Below are 19,107 nucleotides of genomic sequence, written 5' to 3' on the forward strand. Positions count from 1 at the left end.
TGTGAATATGCTTACCTAAAAAAAAAAATTTTTTTTTTGAAGACGTGCTTGAAAAATGTTTTTGTTTCTTTGTTTCTTTAGGACTCAGCTGGTGGAGAACAGCTGCACTCTTCTGTCACTGTGTTGTCAGAGAAGAAGCTGTTCCTTGGCCAAAAGGTTGGGGCCTTGGCGTTTTGCTTTGTTGTTGAGATTACTGGCAGGTAAATTTTGAATGTCAGTTTTATACATTGCTCGCGTTACGTTTCACAGTTGCACGGGATCTGGCATAAGTTAGTGGATGGGGTGACAGAAAAGGACACTGCACCTTGGAAAATGTTTGCTGTGTAGTATCTCGCACGGAAACTCATTCTTAAAGTGAAGTGTAAAGATGTTGCCCCTTGAAGCCGCAGCTGGTAGGGATATTTAACGTACTGTAAAAAATTGCCTACATGAAATGTAACTGTATTGGGGGTGAGGACTTAAGGAGTTGCCATCTGTCGGAAGCCCCTCCCTTGCTTGGTATGAGGGATCACGCGAGAGGCCTCCTGGACATTTCTGTAAGTACTCTCGAAACGATGGAAGTTTTCTACTGTCAAGATAATAATCTTCGGCAGACAGAAAGCACAGAATAGTTTATAGACGTTACCTTTTTACCGAATATGTACAGTGAATGCCACTGAGCGCGGTCGCTGCAATGAAGTCTCCCGATCCGGCTTCTTGCGTGAAAGGTAGGCAAAGGCTAAGAGCAAACTACCGTATGTGAAATACGTTCTTCTAGTGGACTGTCTGCGTAACCAAATGGAGCATAACAGAATGAAGCCTCAAGGCAGCGATCGCACGGGTTCGCAGCGACCAACTGCGCATCTGCATGCATGTACGCACACAATATTTCGCTTTCGCTGCGAGCGCGTTTTCGCACCGTGCCGTGAGCTTTATTTAGGCTGCAGAATATGAGTATTTGACAGTACACAAGCAACCATTGTTGCGTGGATGCTATCAGAGCTGTGCAAAATTAAGACTTCTACGCATACAGCGACTGTGATGTGCCGTTGTGACGATTCAATCTTTTTCTTCGAAATTCTTGGACGTCTCAATATTATTTCTCAAGTTGCGTTGCAGTGTCTGTTTATCTGTCTTCTCACCGTGCGATTTCCCGTTGCTTCTTTTTCGTAATCCAGTGCATTAATTCATAACACAAACATGACCATATGCCATGCCTTTCTTTTAATGTGCTTCTTACCGATCCCTTTCCATTCCAGTGAACTTGCCAGTATCTAGCATCAACAAGTTCATAGACCAAACCGTCATGACATTAGCCGGGCGGGCGAGCGTCTCAGTGCAAGTTTTCTGCTACTCACTGAACGTCACAGTCCCGGTGCCGTAGCAGAAATCTTCCTTGCGTCTGTGCTTGCTACATACCTGAGTTGTAGCCGGTGGCTGTATGCCGGTTCTAAGTTTTGCGAGCCAATCTTCATGCAGTTTCTTGCCCTGCAGCCACGTGTGACACCGGGCTACGTCGACACTGGGCTCTATTGCGTACGTCCAGCACTGTGGCACCGAGCAGTAGCCTACCATGCTGCGTGCCTGCAAAGGCAGCCACTACCTATTATAGTACTTTCAAATGTTGCCAAGCACACACCCAAGGCAGGAATGCCTCACCACTTAGTCAGAACCGCAGTGCAAGTGGGACTTTAAACTTTCGTTTTCAGCTCTCTTCGGCGCTTCTGAAGCAGCCGACACAGCTGCTGTGTCCACGTGATCCCTCATGCCACGTCAGTCACGCTAACAGTGGCGCCAGCTTTTCCAGTGGTGGAGCTTACCCCCAATAGCTGCCATCTAGCTAGTGGCCATCGTGTACTTCCAAGTTGCCTTTCTTTTTATTTTTTCCGCGTTAGATTGATATTTGTTTGTTCAAAGAAGGTATGCTTCTCCTGCATCGGCAGCTGTGTTTCTTCTTAAAGGTTTTAAAGGACAACTGCAATGAAATTATGGACCAGTAGAAAGCCCCGTTTCACATAATTCAGACATAAAGTAGCCTCTGTGGAAAATTATACGCTTTAAGTCCGAGTGGGTGCTTAACACAACGCTCACAGAAATCGATATCTTTCATGCCAAAACTGAAGCGAGTGAGTTAGTAAAGACTCTATTGGGAAACAAGGTATTGACGGGTGACCTTGCGGTTAGGCAGCCACGAGCCCTTGGGCCTGGGAGGCTTCTTCAGCTCTCTTGATGACCTTGGCCTGCAGGTCAGGGTCGGAGCTGAGCAACACGGCCTCCCACTGCTCAGTATTACTTATTTCGTGGTTTGTGCAATTTTCCTGTGGGCATGACCACATAATGTGGAACAGATCTGCTTTTTCCTTACAATGGTTACATGTATTAGGGTATTGGTCCAGGTAGTAGTAGTAGTGATAGGCTACAGGGTTGGGGTAGGCGTGCGACTGAAGTCACCTCCAAGCTACTTCTTGTCGCTTGTTAAGCCATTTGTGTGCTGGCGGGTACACTGCCCTGGCTAACCTGTAGTGCTGAGTTATTTCCTGGTAACTGACCATGCGATCCCTCTCTGATCCTAGCTTGAGCCGTCCGGGTGCTCGGTTGGCGAGTCCTTGAGCAGCGGTGTGGGTGGCATCGTTACCGGGTAGGGATGAGTGTGCTGGTGCCCAAATGATCTGGATTGGTCATGGGTGTTGGTTGGTGTCTAGTATGTGTTTTACGAGAGCCGAGACCCGACCTTTTGCAAAATTGCATACTGCTGCTCTGGAATCGCTAATAATGTAATGACAATGTGTGGAGGCTATTGCCAGAGTGATAGCCACCTCTTCTGCTGTTTCAGTGCTCCTGGTTCGGATTGAACCACCAGTGCGCATTTGACCTGAGGATTCCACCACTGCGAGGGACATACAGTTGCGTTCTATCTATTGTGCTGCTTCGACATAGACTACGTCTTTGAAGGCGTGGAATTTCTAGTGTAGGGCTTTGGACCGTTCGGCCGTCCTTTCCTTGTGGAATTCGGGGTGCATGTTTTTAGGGAGTAGATTTATCTTGAGGTGGCACCTATGATGGTGAGGAATGTCTAATTTGGTGCTTTGCATGGACTCCTAGTTGTTGCCGAGGTTCTGGAGGATGTTTCGACCAGCGGCACTCTGAGCTAGCCTTTCGTATTGAGATATAAGGTGCGCTTCCACAAGTTCCTTGAGGGTGTTGTGCACTGCTAGGACTAGCAATTTAGCGTTGGCCGTTCTTATAGGTAGCCCAAGAGCCTGTTTATAGGCCCTTTGGATAATTCCCTCTATTTTCTCTTTCTCAGCCACTTAGAGGCAGAGGTATGGGGTGATGTAGGTGATGCGGCTGAGCACGAAGGTTTATACCAACCGTATGAGGTTGGCTTCTTTCATGCCAGAGTGTCACTTGGCAATTCTTGAGATGAGTCACATCGTCTGTTGGACACACGCTTCTAGTGTATGAACGGTTCTGCCGTTGTGCCCGTGAGCTTGCATGAAGAGGCCGAGTACAGGGATGGTGTTCACCACCGGGATCGCGCCTCCTCTGGCTTGCACAGTGATCTCTGGGGGTGGCCCAGTGTTGGATTTGCGGTTTCTAGGGCTGTGAGTAGGAAGAGTTCTGATGTTTGTGGGGAGCAGGCAAGGCCTTTGTCAGTCACATACTTTTCAACTGTGTCTACAGCTTGTCGTAGCGTGGTTTCTGTATCTCCATCGCTACCTTTAGCCACCCGCGTGGTGATGTCATCGGCATAAGACTGTGGTGTAGATCCGGAATCTGATCAAGTTGTTCCGGTAATCGGATTATTGCTAAATTGAAGAGGAAGGGGGACAAGACTGATCCCTGCAGCGTGCCACAACTTCCGAGAGGGATCTTGTCCGATTGTAGTTCCCCGATTCTTAGTTCCGCTGTGCTGTAGTTGAGAAAATCTTTGATGTAGTTGTAAATCCTCTGGCCTACACCTAGGTACTGCAGGTTCTCTATTATAGCATGATGCACTACGTTGTCAAAGGCCTTTGTAAGATCAAGGCCCAGGACAGCTCGGGTATTATTCTTGGATATTTGGTTTAGAACTTGATGTTTAAGCTGAAGCATGATGTCTTGCACGGCAAGTTTAGGACGAAAGCCAATTATGGAGTTCGGGAATAGGTTCTTGTCCTCCGCAACATTGTGGAGGTGGTTCAGTATGACGTGCTGCATGAGTTTTCCTACGCACAAAGTGGGAGAGATTGGGCACAGGTTCTTGAGCTGTAGTCGCTTACCATGTTTAGGTATGAATAGTATTTGTGCATGCTTCCATTGTGGGGGAATAGAACCTGTTTCCCAAGAGCGGTTGAAGTAATCTGTTAGGGCAGTGGTAGATGTGTCGTCTAGATTTTGGAGGGTCTTATTGGTTATGCCATTGGGGCCTGGTGCAGATTTAGTTCAGAGTTTCAGCAAGACGACTCATACTTCAGCCTCTAGTATGGGTGCGACTAGGTTAAGATTCTCCGGACCAGCGTATGGCTTGTGGGGGATTTGTGCACTTGTGCCTATGTACCAGGCTCTGAGCTCTGTCAGGAGCTCGTCGTCCGTGCCCTGGTTTTGGTGAGTGATACTATTGAGGTCTTTCCTCTGCTCGGATTTACTCTTATCTGGGTCCATAAGATATCGGAGGAGATTCCATGTTTTATCTAGTCCGAGTTGTCCCTGCATGCTGTCGCATACCTTCTCCCATTGGTGTTTGGTTAATTGGTTAGCGTATTCTTCGATTTCCATGACGATTTGCGCGATGCGCATGCAGAGTGCACAGTTCAGTGTATTCTTTTTCCAGCGGGTTTGCATGCTCTTTCTGGCTTCCCACAAGTGTAGGAGGCAGCTATCCACCTCGACCAGACCATCGTCTTCAGGGATCTCCGTCGTGGCGCGTTTCACCCAATCTCCGAGATCCCCGATCCAGCCCTCAAGATCGTTTATATGCTCGGTGGCAGTTGCCTCCCGAATCTGGCGGAAGCGGTCCCATTCTGTAAGCATGACACGTTTGCCCTTCTTGTGGGGTAGACGAGCCTGAATGTGGATTTCTGTGATATAATAACCGCTACCGAGGCTTTCCTCTGTATTAGTCCAATCATAGTTGTCTATGTTTTTTGATGAAAGTTAGATCGGGAGTGGTGTCAACACTGACACTATTCCCGATACGGGTGGGTATCTGGGGGTCTGTGATGAGAGTCAGTCTCTCTTGTTGGGTTACGACCAACGATTACGACCTTTGACCACCTCTGTGCAGTATCCCCATGCACTGTGGGGAGCATTAAAGTCACCTAATAATAATATGGCCTGTTGTTGGGAGATTCTGAGAACCTTCCTGAATAGAGTTCCAAACTTATGGCGTCGGCACTTTGGGCTACTGTAGACATTAAGGATGAATATGGTTCCATCCTCCTTACGTTTAGGGATGAGTTCAAGAAAGATGTGGTCCATTTCAACTTCTTCAATATCATGTTTAATGGCTGTTAGATTTCTGTGAACTAGAATAGCGGTGGTGGAATCTGACCCAGAAGCATTATAGGATTTGTACCCTGCCAATTTTACATGGCCTCCCATCTCCTGAAGGGCAATGTTATCCGGGGCCTCCTTGCCTCAAATAAACTGCTGAAGGTTTCCCCGTTTCTGGCAAAACCCACGGCAGTTCCACTGCCAGATCTTGTAGTTAGGAGTGTGAGCCATGTTGAGGTGGTGGGGATTCAGCGGTCGATTTAAAGATTTCGGATAGGGATGGGTGATCGTAGGGTTTTGGATGCCATGCCCTTAAGGGAGCTGGAGGCCGTGGAGGTGAATCTCAACTGCCAACGGAGGACTTTGGCTTCGGTCAGGGCTATCCGGGACTCTAGGTTGGTGGTTCTGGTTTCCAGAGTGTCTAGACGTGCACTTATTTGTTGCAAGTGGGCACCATTCTCCTAGTGTTGCTGAAGCATCTGGTTGGCAAGTTCAGTAATCATATTGGACACAGCAACACGTCTCTGTGGGCCACCGGGCTCAGCCCTTAGTGTTACGCTAAAGCTACAGAGAGAACAGAAGAAGAGGAGAACGAAGTGCGCTTGTCTTTGCAACGGCTCGGTGTCGGCGCGGCCCCTTTTCATCAATTCATCTTTAAATAAGCGCACCCCATCGTAACAATATGTTCGAGTTTCTTGAATCTTGGGGATATGTCTGAAGAGTTGTCTGTATGTTCTTCTGCCTTATGTTTCTGTGGCGGTGCCGTGGGGTCGGGCGCGGCGTCTGACTGTGCTCCTGTTGTCTTTTTTGTAGTCGGGCGATTTCTGCCTGCTGGTTAGGGATTTTTGTTCTCTGTTGTTCTATTAACTGCCTCATTTGTTGGAGTTCTGCCTCAAAAGCCTGCATCTTAGGATACTGAGCATTGGGAGAAGAGACCATGTTAGCCCACCTCACCTGTGGAGCGCTGTTAGTTGGGGCCATCTGTCTGCCGGAGTTGGACTGGTTCCGCGATGACTCGCCGGAGTTGGTGGCACTCCGAGTTGAACTAACTCTCGAGTAAGATCGAGATCAGCTCCTGCTGCTCGATCCTTTAGGAAAAAAAGCTTGCATTGGTTTCTTGGCTGTACTGCGTCGATCGGCGTTCTCGCTATATACTTTGCCTGCCCTCTTTGGGGTGGTTCTGTTCTTTCGCCGAGAGTTTTTGCCATTGTCGTTGTCAGATGATGTAGGCGATTTGGAAACGCTTCTTGCATTGCTTTGGGCCGGAGAGATGGTTGCCGTTGCAGATAGCGTACACTAGTTCACAGTCATGGTCTATTAGTCGGTTTTGCTTGCCACACGAGTTTCAGCATTTTTCGTTCGGGATGGGGCACACATCGCCCCTGTGGCTTACTTTTCAGCAGATTTCGCACACTTCGATCTTCTTCATCTACAGAAGACATTCGTACATAGTATTTCGGTAGTTGATGTAGTGGGGTACTTCTTCACCTTGAAAAATGATAACTGGGGACGTCTTGCCCATGCGCCTGGCGTGCAGTACCCGGGGGGTATTATGCGCCAAACTCCTAATACAGTTGAGCCCCGCAATAACGACGTTGGGGACAGCAATTTTTTCCGTTCTCGCGAGAATTTCGTTATTGCGAAAATGAAAGAAGGCAGACAAAAAAAGGTACTACATAACAAAGGACTCCCGTTTTATTGAAAAAATTCGTAATCTCGGTCTGCCGTCCATGGCCTCGGAGGAGTTTTAACACTCGATCCTGACAACTCGGAATATGTTGTATGGTCACGTTGTCATCGTGCGTTGCGAAGAAGGACTGCACGGTGTCGAGTGTGTCGAGCACATCTTACAGGGTCGCTTGCTTGGTCGCGGTTTCATCGCCATCATCACTGTTGTCAGTACCGTGCACGCTGCTGACTATGGCGTCATCCGTTAGTTCCTCGTGGACAGCCAAGTCATCATCGACAGACAGGAAGTCGTGTAGACCCAAGCCGTCCGGCACAGTTTCGTCCACACCGAAGCGCATCCCATGCCTTGTTCAGTGTGGAAAGTTCGCCCGCATCAGCGCACACACTGCCACCTTCTGCTGGTCACTCAGGCTCTGGTTATTAAAGCCCGCTTGTTTGAAGCAGTTTTTGATTGTGCTCGCTTTCGTTGTCATCCATGCTGCAGCAACCATCTCTAGGGCCATGAAAAGGTCCACCGCCGTCGTGTGTTTGTATGGCAGAGTTCTGACTGGTGTGGTTTAAACCTGTTGCCAGCTTTGTGGGTCAATGTTGCCAGGCTGCCTGCCAAATTTGACAGGGAAAAACACCGTCAAATGTAGCGAATGCAATGACGCCGTTTTCGAAGCGCACAGAGTTACCAGACCACACGCGCGCAGGCTCCCAGCTCCTGACAGTACCGGAAAGCTGCTGCATAACCCGCGCGCTTTCGAATCGCTTGCTTGTTGTGGGCCCTGTTCTCCGACGGTACAAAGCACTTTCTTTCGCTGCACACGCTGTGGCTGGTCCGCGCGGGACGAGGCTTTTGCTGGATCTGAAACTGAAACGTGTCGCATAACACTTGGGGCACGATATATTGCTGCACGCTCTCGCTACAACGTTAGAAAACGGTTGCATCGCCTTGATTTGCACAGGCAGTCTCCTGACGATTACGCTGCTCGCAATACACTTTTCGGAAACGGAGACGCGTCGCATAACACTTGGTGCGCGATATATCGCTGCGCGCTCTCGCTACAACGTTAGAAAAGGGCTGCATCGCCTTTCTTTGCACAGGCAGTCTCCTGGGGATTACGCTGCTCGCAATAAAGACTTTTCTGAAACTGAGACGTGTCGCATAACACTTGGGGCGCGATATATCGCTGTGCGCTCTCACTACAACGTTAGAAAAGGGTTGCATCACCTTTCTTTGCACAGGCAGTCTCCTGGGGATTACGCTGCTTGCAATAAAGACTTTTCGGAAACGGAGACGCGTCGCATAACACTTGGGGCACGATATATCGCTGCGCGCTCTCGCTGCAGTGCTAGAAAAGGGTTGCATCGTCTTTCTTTGCACAGGCAGTCTCCTGACGATTACGCTGCTCGCAGTACACTGTTCGGAAACGGAGACGCGTCGCATAACACTTGGTGCGCAATATATCGCTGCGTGCTCTCGCTACAACGTTAGAAAAGGGTTGCACCGCCTTTCTTTGTACAAGTATAGTCTCCTGGGGATTACGCTGCTCGCAATAAAGACTTTTCTGAAACTGACACGCGTCGCATAACACTTGGGGCGCGATATATCGCTGCGCGTTCTCGCTGCAGCGCTAGAAAAGGGTTGCATCGTCTTTCTTTACACAAGTATAGTCTCCTGGAGATTACGCTGCTCGTAATAAAGACTTTTCTGAAACTGACACGCGTCACATAACACTTGGGGCGCGATATATCGCTGCGCGCTCTAGCTGCAGCGCTAGAAAAGGGTTGCATATCGTGCACCAAGAGTTATGCGATGCGTCTCTATTTCCGAAAAGTCTTTATTGCGAGCAGCGTAATCCCCAAGAGACTATACTTGTGCAAAGAAAGGCGATGCAACCCTTTTCTAACGTTGTAGCGAGAGCGCGCAGCGATATATCGCGCCCCAAGTGTTATGTGACGCGTTTCAGTTTCAGAAAAGTCTTTATTACGAGCAGCGTAATCTCCAGGAGACTATACTTGTGCAAAGAAAGACGATGCAACCCTTTTCTAGCGCTGCAGCGAGAGCGCGCAGCGATATATCGCGCCCTAAGTGTTATGCGACGCGTGTCAGTTTCAGATCCACCGAAAGCCTCGTCCCGCGCGGACCAGCCACAGCGTGTGCAGTGAAAGAAAGCGCTTCGTACTGTTGGAGAACAGGGCCCACAACAAGCAAGCGATTCGAAACCGCGCGGGTTATGCAGCAGCTTTCCGATACTGTCGGGAGCTGGGAGCCTGCGCGCGTGTGGTCTGGTAACTCTGTGCGCTTCGAAAACGGCGTCGTTGCATTCGCTACATTTGATGGTGTTTTTCCCCGTCAAATTTGACAGGCAGTCTGGCAACATTGACCCGCAAAGCTGGCAACAGGTTTAAACCACACCAGTCAGAACTCTGCCATTTGTACTCTTATGTTCAGCAGCAGCCTCTGAATAAATCTTTGACGGTAGGTACACTTCAAGCTTCTGATGACCCCTTGGTTGAGAGGCTGAAGGACTGAGGTGCAGTTCAGTGGGAAAAATACCAGTCAGACGTTCGTAAAAGTGGCATCCACACAATGGGCAGTGCAGTTGTCCATGAAAAGGCACATGGACCTGCCTGCTCTTCGCATGCTCACGTTGAAGGCTGGCAGCCAGGTGGTGAAGATGGTGCATGTCATCCACGATTTTTGGTCGGCCGTGTATTCAACGGACAGCCTGCCGTGCACCTTAAAACATCGTGGCTTTTTGCTCCTGCCAATGACGAGGCCGGCGAACTGGGCATGAAATGTAGCATTTTATGGATGGATATGGAAGCACTTGCCAAGAAGTTGAGCTCTTCGTGATCCAAATGACTTCCCGCAGTTGTGGCGATGGTTACTTCCAGGAAATGTAGAGGTTGATGGTCGCTGTGAGGTGAAAAGCCGGTGCTCATGTGAGGTACGTCTACATTGCTCGGCCCCCTAGCAGCCTCTCCCAAAACTGAATAAAACACCATCATTACCAGTTGCTGGAAGGGACTTACTTTGGAGTTTGTAGAGAACCTATGCCCAGGTCGTCTGCTTCCCTTGCTTCTATACCGATTTCGTGTATCACCGAACAGGTCCCGCATGACTGCTAGCCACAGAGTTGGTATACTTTGCTAGCTCTGTCATGCACTGTGCTAACGCCATTGCATGCCCGCAATGTTCTTTTAATGGTAAGTATTCTCCAAGTCCAGCTGGTTTTCTCTATCTGGTTGTCTTCGTTCAACAGCAGAGCTTTGATGCGTTCTGCCTCCATTTGAAGAACACATTTGTGTGGCCAAGCTAAAGGCGCAGTCCGGCTTAACGCCGACACGATCTACTCGTGGTGCAGTTATGCTACATTGGAGAAAATTGGACACTACAGTCTCATGTGGCTGATGTGGGAATAGAACATGTCCTATCGCACGCCAGAGCTGCTGGAACGCCACAGCTTGGCTGGCCTGCAGCATGCTTGCCTATATACAGTTCGGGTTCACTGAAGCGAGCGTGTTGAATTTGGGCCTTCGACAAACAAAGAAGCCCTTGCTCGCCGTGCACTTGTGTGCTTGCGCTGCGGCAACAACTGAGTGTCGTGCTGCTGTGGGTCACGTTTAAAGTGCAGGGTAAAACTTTAGTGATCTTAGCGTCTCCAGCATGACGTATCAGACTTCACCGGCTGCTACCTCGCATGCTGGAAATGCCAGACTAGTTGACCAATCAGACAGCTACTTCCATCTGTAGTAAAAGATGATAATTAGCAGAAGCTCGGTATGACCGGGCTAGAGTGGCTCGGTGCTAAGTGCGTGTAAACTAACAGCCAGACAGGCTGGACTGCGACCGTGATAAAGCTTCAGCGGTTCGCTCTGGCGGCATTGCATTCCTGCATGTCTTGCCGCTGCATCTACATCATGGCCACTGTGTTGTGTTCTCCTTCGTGACAAATGCAGCATGCGGTTCCTGCTCGTTTCTGGCACTCTGCCAGAAAGGCTTTTGCTTGTCTACTTCGACGAGTCCAATGTAGAGACGTGCGAAATATCTTAAAGATGATGCACTACTGGAAATGATTGCTTGAGCATATCGCCCCTGAATACAACTGACCACTGGTTTTCTTGGGCCATCGCGGCTTATACTACTTATTGTCATCCTGTAAAAGCATTTACAAAGCAGATCTTGATGGTAAAATGGCTGTGCTGTTGAGATGTAGCTTGTGCAGCTTTGTCAACTTCAGTTTACACGCTTTATGCGCGTTGGCTGGTCCACATCACACTTGCCTGCTGCGCCGCAGTGCACTTTTGCACTCTGAAAGCTGGGACAGGAAAGATGTGTTCGGCCTTCCTCTACTCAGCGTTATGTACTGCACAGCCATCGCTCATCTTTGAGTACGTATTCGAGCACCCAACACTCACGCAATGCATCGGCATTCTTCGAACAGCTCAAATCATGAGCACTACAAGGAGAATGCGCCAAGAAAGACGCCTGTCAACTCGCAGATGATGAGCAAGCATGTTGCTGGCTGCCTAGGCTCAACGGAGAGATCAACAGTTGCGTATGATTCTTCAGTATTCACCATATCTGCATTGCTACCACATTGCTGCCAGGTGCACGGGTCATCAGCATAGGCGCTATTTAATAGCTGCTAGTAACAAAATTAGGCAATTACCAGCCCTGTGGCTTTACCAAGATTACCTTGAAAGTAGACGCTAGGCATTTATAGTCAATTTAGCCTAATTGAAATTCCGTTGCATTTGGCCTTTAAAGTAATGCAACAAAGATATCACTCACTAAAGAGGCTTTTCTGCACCATTTCCAATTTCTTGCAGTGCTAAACATCACACAGATACAGTAAGACAGCAATTACCATATAATTTGAAATATATGTTGACATCCTGCCTTTAGGGTAAATAGATATAAAATAAATAAACATCCAGCTATACAGTGATTTATTAGACACATTTTATTTGGTCAATTCATTCATTCATCTTTTTGTCTCAACTGTTGGGATTCTAATCTGAGGACGGCTGCTTGTAGCTTTCGACTTCCCACAGCACAGTTATCATCGGGCATGGCTAAGGCGTTTTCTGATGCAGTGTTTCTTAAAGGCACATGCAGGCGCAGGGAAACTACAGCCATTACAGCATCCTCTAGTTACTTCTGGCCATTCACTAATTCTGCTCACTATCCCTGTCCTTGCAAATAATTAGTTAATGGGGACTGTTAAAATACCATTCCTGAAACATCTCGGCACTTGTTTCGGACCAAGAAAAGACTTAGTTCCAAAGAAAATTGTGACTGAAGGGGTCACCTTTTTTTTAGCTTTATAGTACAATTCAAATCGCCCACCGCAAGTAAGGCAGTGTGAGCTGCATACGTCGTCATTGCCTTTTACTGCCATCGGCGAGTGAAATGGTGACTGAGCGCTGGTGCTACATTTTTTTCCATAAAACGAGAAAGCAGAGCCAGAAACAGAGTCAATACAGCCGGCAGCATCCCAAGCCATCACATGGACACAGCATTTTCTGCTGCTTGCAGGAATTTTCGTTGTCATCTGAAAATCTGTGCAGCGGCTTTGACCAGTTACCACATGTTTGTGTAATAACGTGACAGCAACCAGTCTGCCCACTTTGATCCACATTTGCTGTTGCTACTTGCGTTCTGTTGTGACAGCAAAATATAAATAGGAAAATCGGCCTTTGCTTTCTCTCATCTAACACCGAGGACAAAGTATTGGCAATGTTTTGATGCTGTTGGGCCTGAGATGCCACGAAGAGCCACGAAAGTGTTCCGATTTGTAGCTACCAGGTGCGCCACAGTATTTAAAGGGCCCCTCAGCAGGCCCCATAGGAAATGTTGGCTATACGCTGGAAGTTGTTACATGCCCTCTAGGGAGCGTTCTGCCGCAAAAATTTTTCAAGTTGACTCTTTAATAGCCGAGATAGAAATATTTCAGTGCCGTGAACCCATGATTTCAGCAGGTGGGCTCCACTGCATAGCGAGACTCCCTCTTCACTCGCCCCATCTAGCCTTCGGAAGCGAAATTCCTTCCCTGCATTATCCCATGCTGGACCTAGAGGATTGCATGACAGATACGTCACGGGCCCCGCCTTAACTTTTTTTTTCTCCTCGCTTCTTTTTATTTTCGACGATGTGCACTTCCATTGCCGGTGTTGCACACAAGCTGTTATCGTTTCGCGCAGCGCTCGATTATGCACGCTGTGCACAAGGACACATCATGAGCGGTATAATTCAATGCTACACGAATGCTGAGGCAGAACAGGCAGATCGCAGAGCATGATCACGCGCTGGAACGTTGTAGAAAATGGCATAGTTTCGGTACTTGCACACGTGACCGCATGACCGTGGGAACAAGCATACGTAGCAGAAGTACATCTCTCTTGCTTCGGTGCAAAGTAAAACAAAAAATACATAAACATTCCATTTGTGTGTTCTATTATTTCTCTAAACTTCAATTCGTCCATTCAAGCAACAGATCACACAAATAACAGATGGTGCCTTGAATAATTCTCGAAGTCGTGTGTCACCACGAGCGACGTCACACTGTGGGCTTGAGTATGTAGGCGCAGGGTCGCGAGTACGTCATCCTCCGGCTTGGAGCGCGGCGCGTAGCGATGTAATACTTTGCGGACACGATCGTTATCACGCAATGTATGCTCTGCGCTTGTCAGCTCAAAATCGCCAGACCTGGTGAGGGGCCCTTTAATGCCAGCGACATGGAGTGAATTTTTACTATCGATGATAGTATATTGAATCTAGATCTAGTACACTCTGGTTAAAGCCTTGGCCTCCCAGCACATTTGCAATGTTTTTTCACGCGCAAACGATTGTATTTATTTGGCCAACAATGAAAATTTGTGGCCACCTTTATTCACGATGTCGCATCCATGTAGTTGCCCCACGTTGCGACGTGACAGAGTCTGTCTATCACTTCGCTTGTTGCTGTCACTTAAATTTTGCATGCATGTGGTTGCCTCTTTAGTATGAGCTTCGCGATCCAGCAAATCAGGTGCAGCACTATATGATACTCAAGCTACCCAAATAGTGAGAGCACGGGTGGTGCTGGGTCAAGGGAAAACTAAACTTTTTGACCACCTGTGTCATTGTCGAGGGTTCTTTTTTCTAAGAATCGCATACCAGAAGTGGACAAGTAGCATTTTCTTCTATCTTATAATGCACTGCAATGATCTTTTTATTAGGGCTTGAGTATTAGTGGTGCACTTATGATGAGGTGTTACGACGTCATCGGGCTTTGCACTAGACTGTCCCGGTAGAGTCTCAAATTGTGTCCTACATTTACTTGAATTTCTCGCTTACTAAAGTTCTGTCTTGATAATATTGACGCCTTAGATGTTTTCAAGCATTAATCTGTCACATTAGCTTGACAATATTTACCTCTACTGTCCCTTTAAAGGGGTGGTTCTCTGTCGATAGTAGCTTCAGGGTTTTTGTGCGTTATTTACAGGCTGCGGTGGCCGACGAGAGATCTCTTTTGTGTTGCTTATTTGTCCCAGTGGATAATTCTTCTGCTGCAGTCTAATAACAAATCGCTGTATACTCGCCTACTTTTGCATGTCGCTGCCTTCAATAAAGGTAAAATGTTCCTACTTCATGAAGTCAGGTACTCGTAGGTGAATTCAGTTGCCTTTACATTAAATCAGATCTGCTGTCACCAGGAAAGTTCATGCATGAAGCTTGCGAAGAATTCCACTGTGATGTCTTTGCATTCAGCATGAAACGACACCATGGCGTGAACAGCATAATGCCCGTGGAATCAAGTTTTCAGTGAAATTCAACAGTTGTACTGCAGTAAACTTCTGTTAATTCGACTCCAATTAATTTGATTGTTTGGTTAATTCAATCCCAACTGAAGGTCTTGACCAGTGCTCATGCATTTCTATGGGCCCAAATGTTCGTTATTTCGATCCTAAAATTGGCATCCGCCAGGTAATTTGAACTTGACTAGTGACCACACATGCACCAAACCCCCATGGCGATCCCAAATAACTACCCCTTAAGTGGCAACGTCTGTCTCGGCAGAGCTTAGAGAACAGTGAATGTGTGGAACAAGCATCATCTCCCATCAAAAACGCCTATTTTAGGCCTGCCCTGGGAAGATTCTCCAGCAGTAACGGTTGCTCACAATGGCTGATTACGGTACTTATCCGATTTTAACTTGCGCATTTTGTTTTCAAAGAAAATTGGGTCGAAAATTGCCCGTGCAGTACGATAAGATACAAAACCAAAACAGCCGTCACGGTGTTCGTATGCTTTGATGCATAACATGGCAGTATTGCGGCGAAGCTGACTTTAGGAACCCGACCATCAGTATAAAAAATTGACTGTGCATTGGATTTATACATTTTTTAGGAGCTTTAATGTAACTTCTATGTTAGTTTTCTACTTTGGGCACATAGATAGTGGGCGCGCGTTTGATTTAGGGGTGTGTTAGACTCGGGGGAAGTACTGTCAAATGAATTAGTGGTGTGTTTCGGCGTTATTTCAGCATATTGTGTAAAGGGACACTAAAGACAAATGCTAAGTCGACGTGGGCTGTTAAAGTACCATTTCAGAAACCTCGCAGCAGTTGTTTCATGTCAAGAAAAGACTTATTTTACAGGAAAATTTCGTCTGACGAGTCCGCATACCTTTAGCACATTTCAAAGCACTGCCTGCATCGTTGTCAAGGGTAACGTCAGTGACTCCTTCTTTTCTAAAATCAAATAGAACTGGACAAGTAGCATTTTCTTTTGTATTATAATGCAATACAATGATCTTTCTATTATAAATGACTGAGTACTAGTGATGTAATTATAATGAGGAGTGCCTTGGTCATCAGGCTAGTACTTGAATGTTGTGAAGGAGTCTTTAATCCTGACCTGCATGTTACCTCAATTATCGATTACTGAAGCTCTATTCGCGATAATGGCGCCTTGGACGTTCTCGGGCGATAATCTATCACTTAAGCTTGACTTAATATGTGCCTTTAGTGTTTCTTTAATTTGACCTGCCAGTTAATTCGATCAATTTCGATGGTCCCATGAGAGTCGAATTAACAAAAGTCGATTGTATTTAACTTTCTGTTCTTGGTAACCCTAGAATGTAGTGCTGCTGTGCTCTCGTTTGCTTCTGCATATTCTATCACATTGTTTTTGAATGCTGCACCAAATTGGCACCAAGATCCGCTCATCTTGCACACTGTGATAGCAAAACCTAGTAAGCTTAGCAGTAAAGTATGTTCACTTGTGAAATATTTGCATTTGCAATGGCAGCAACAAACATGGTGAGGCATGCTCCGCATTTGCTTTTCTTTTCGGCTCTCTCATAGCGATAAGACAACAATTTAAATTCTGCCAAAGACTCCTATATAAGATAGGGAGTAGATTTGCACTAGGTTTTTAGAAAACTTATGTTTTGCTTTTTTCGATGCCACCTATAAAACCAGTTCCATCTCAGCAGTTGTGACAGGTCACATTTTAACTACAGCAAGAGGCTGCATTTTGTCAATATATTATTTTGTTTTGATTCAATTATTTCCTTATCCATTACTAAGTATATTGATTCTGGCAATAACAGCCATCTGTTCAGCCAAAAGGGCGCCTTTTGGATGGAAGGTCACCGGAAAATCATTCTAGCCCTGACGCCGCCTCCCCACCCAACCCCTTTACACTCCGTCGGCAGGCTGCCAGCTCTTGCCCATTTCAAGCATAAAAAAAAAAGAAGCGGCCGTGGCTTAGCTTGGTTAAGCCTGGTGATTGTGAAGCAATAGTAGCGCCCCTGGTGAGAGGAGCGGGAGTTAGGCCGCCGTTGGTGGCTACCGGCTCGCCTCGCGACGGCGTGAGATGGGGCCCCGTTTTTACGCAGCTGGTGTGACGTCACACCGACCGTAGCGCCCCTGGTGAGAGGAGCGGGAGTTAGGCCGCCGTTGGTGGCTACCGCCTCGCCTCGCGACGGCGTAAGATGGGGCCCCGTTTTTACACAGCTGGTGTGACGTCACTCTAGGTCACGTGGTGCGACGTCACGCAGCGAGGTCACGCTAAAGGTCAATGGTGCCTACCACCGCCTCGCCACGGAACGGGCTGAAGTGCGACCTAAAGTAGTATTGCTTCGCAATAATAATGCTATGTTCTTGTTCCCTTTCGTCTCCTTAGACGCTTTATCGCTTCGGCACCGTTCGGCCAGCAGCACGCATTTGCACCGTCATGCGATAAAAGCCGCATGCTGTAAGAGCTGGAGGTCGTAGGGAGGAACTTGGGAGTAACTAGGCATACATGATTTATTTACATATTTACATTAAAACAAGAGATACATTCGACAGTCTAGCGTGACTCCCAAATGAAACACGCAAGACGAAGCACACAGCTTACGAGCACACCGCTTCTCGAGCACGAGCACACTCTAGCAGTCGACAAACTGCTGCTTAAAAAGCCTCTGTCCTCCTTAGATCCCTAGGGGAGGGAAAACTCCTGTCCAACCTTAGTCCAATCGGACCGTCCACAGTCGTTGGGGTGTAGTCGACCCGCCTCTTGAGGGGGAGGGCTCACACACTCACATACGCACTTTGGATTCCCAGAACCCGAGCTGAGCGGGTCGTCGTAGCCAAGTGGTCACGCTTGCCCCAGCCAGCGCCTCTTAATTCCAGAGCTGGCTTTCTCCGGTAGTCGCCACGAGTGTCAGCAGACTGTGACGAATCCTGGGGCCTGAGGAAAAACGTACCGCAAAGCACCCTTTTGTTAGAGAAGCTCTTCTTGCTGCAAAGAGACCATGAAGCCATGGCAAATCAACCAACAATACACGGGCCGCCAAACTTAGCCAGCCCTGCTGCTGTCGCCGATTCTCCGAACGAGGTGCATGGTGGGTTAACGCAGCCGTGGTCTCCAATTCTCCGAAGGAAGTTCACGGGCGGTTAGCGCTGTCGTCTTCGCCGGTTCTCTGAAGGGCGCCACCACTATGGGTCGATCGAAGAACCTGCAGCGGGCTGAGATAGCTTTGCAGAGCAGTACCCCTGCAGGCCGATCGTAACAAAGCCCAGATACCTACACCTGACATAACGCCCTGTCGCGGGTCAGACTTGCTGCAGCTGACCTTCATCCATCACACGCTTGAGAGCAGCACAATAACAGTGCGCAAGCACCCCATAACGCGGTATTTTTTCATATTTCACGGGCTTTCTTTGGAACGCAGAAAAAAGGATCACGTGAGATATATCATGTTGGAAGCAATTTATTGAGAGGTTTCTCAAGCTGCTCTACAACTTTGCGTATCACACTTGGGGTCTGCAGCCAATGTTCATTAATTAACCATAACTTATCCGTTAGTTAAGGGGAAAATAAAAAATAGCCTGAGTAACTCTAGGCCAGTGCCAACATTATGCATTCGTTCCAACTTGCGTCCGGAGTGCCTTTCATTTTTAAAACTTTGGCTCAAGTTATGTGGGACAACCTGTATAGGGGGAATATATTCGCTGACCGATAGTCCTGACTAGACAGAAATTGACAAATATGATGGGCCACGTCATTCTTGGCACATTGCCACGCACGTTATCACAGTGTGGAAATGCTTCAGCCCTTCAACACATGCGATGCTAGTCATGTGAAATTTTGTGCAAATGAAAGCTTCTTTCAAAATCGTCCAAGAATACGGCCCAAGTTTTTCGTGTGTTTCTGCGCGCAAACGTACGTTTGCGCTTGGCCTTGACATTCCATGGCCGCAATTTTCTAGCAATCCCTTTAGTGCTATTCCTTTTCGCACTTCTTGTGCTTCATCAGTGGGCAGAGTGACACGTGACGCTCCACTCGTGTTATCAGTGGGATCAGCTGGCCATGAAAAGTGAATGATAAAAGTTACATAGGATCAAAGAGAAAGCATCACCACAAAATGGCGGCCCATATCTCAACCATTGTCGTGCTGTCGTTGCAGAGAGCCGAAAGTACAGTCAGTGCATGCAA

The 19,107-nt window shown here is 47.7% G+C and overlaps 1 protein-coding gene across 2 annotated transcripts in view; it reads left to right on the forward strand.

Annotated features, from left to right (window-relative positions):
* The window catches only part of LOC126546873 (core histone macro-H2A.1-like), a 60,893-nt gene that overhangs the window by 21,938 nt on the left and 19,848 nt on the right, over positions 1 to 19,107 (forward strand). For both annotated transcript variants that reach the window (XM_055062999.2, XM_050194589.3), the window contains exon 4: positions 82 to 156. In XM_055062999.2, the coding sequence (XP_054918974.1) occupies positions 82 to 156 (75 nt within the window). The remainder of the gene's footprint in view (positions 1 to 81; positions 157 to 19,107) is intronic.

Source organism: Dermacentor andersoni, chromosome 1 (genome assembly GCF_023375885.2).
Source record: "Dermacentor andersoni chromosome 1, qqDerAnde1_hic_scaffold, whole genome shotgun sequence".
NCBI lineage: Eukaryota > Metazoa > Arthropoda > Arachnida > Ixodida > Ixodidae > Dermacentor > Dermacentor andersoni.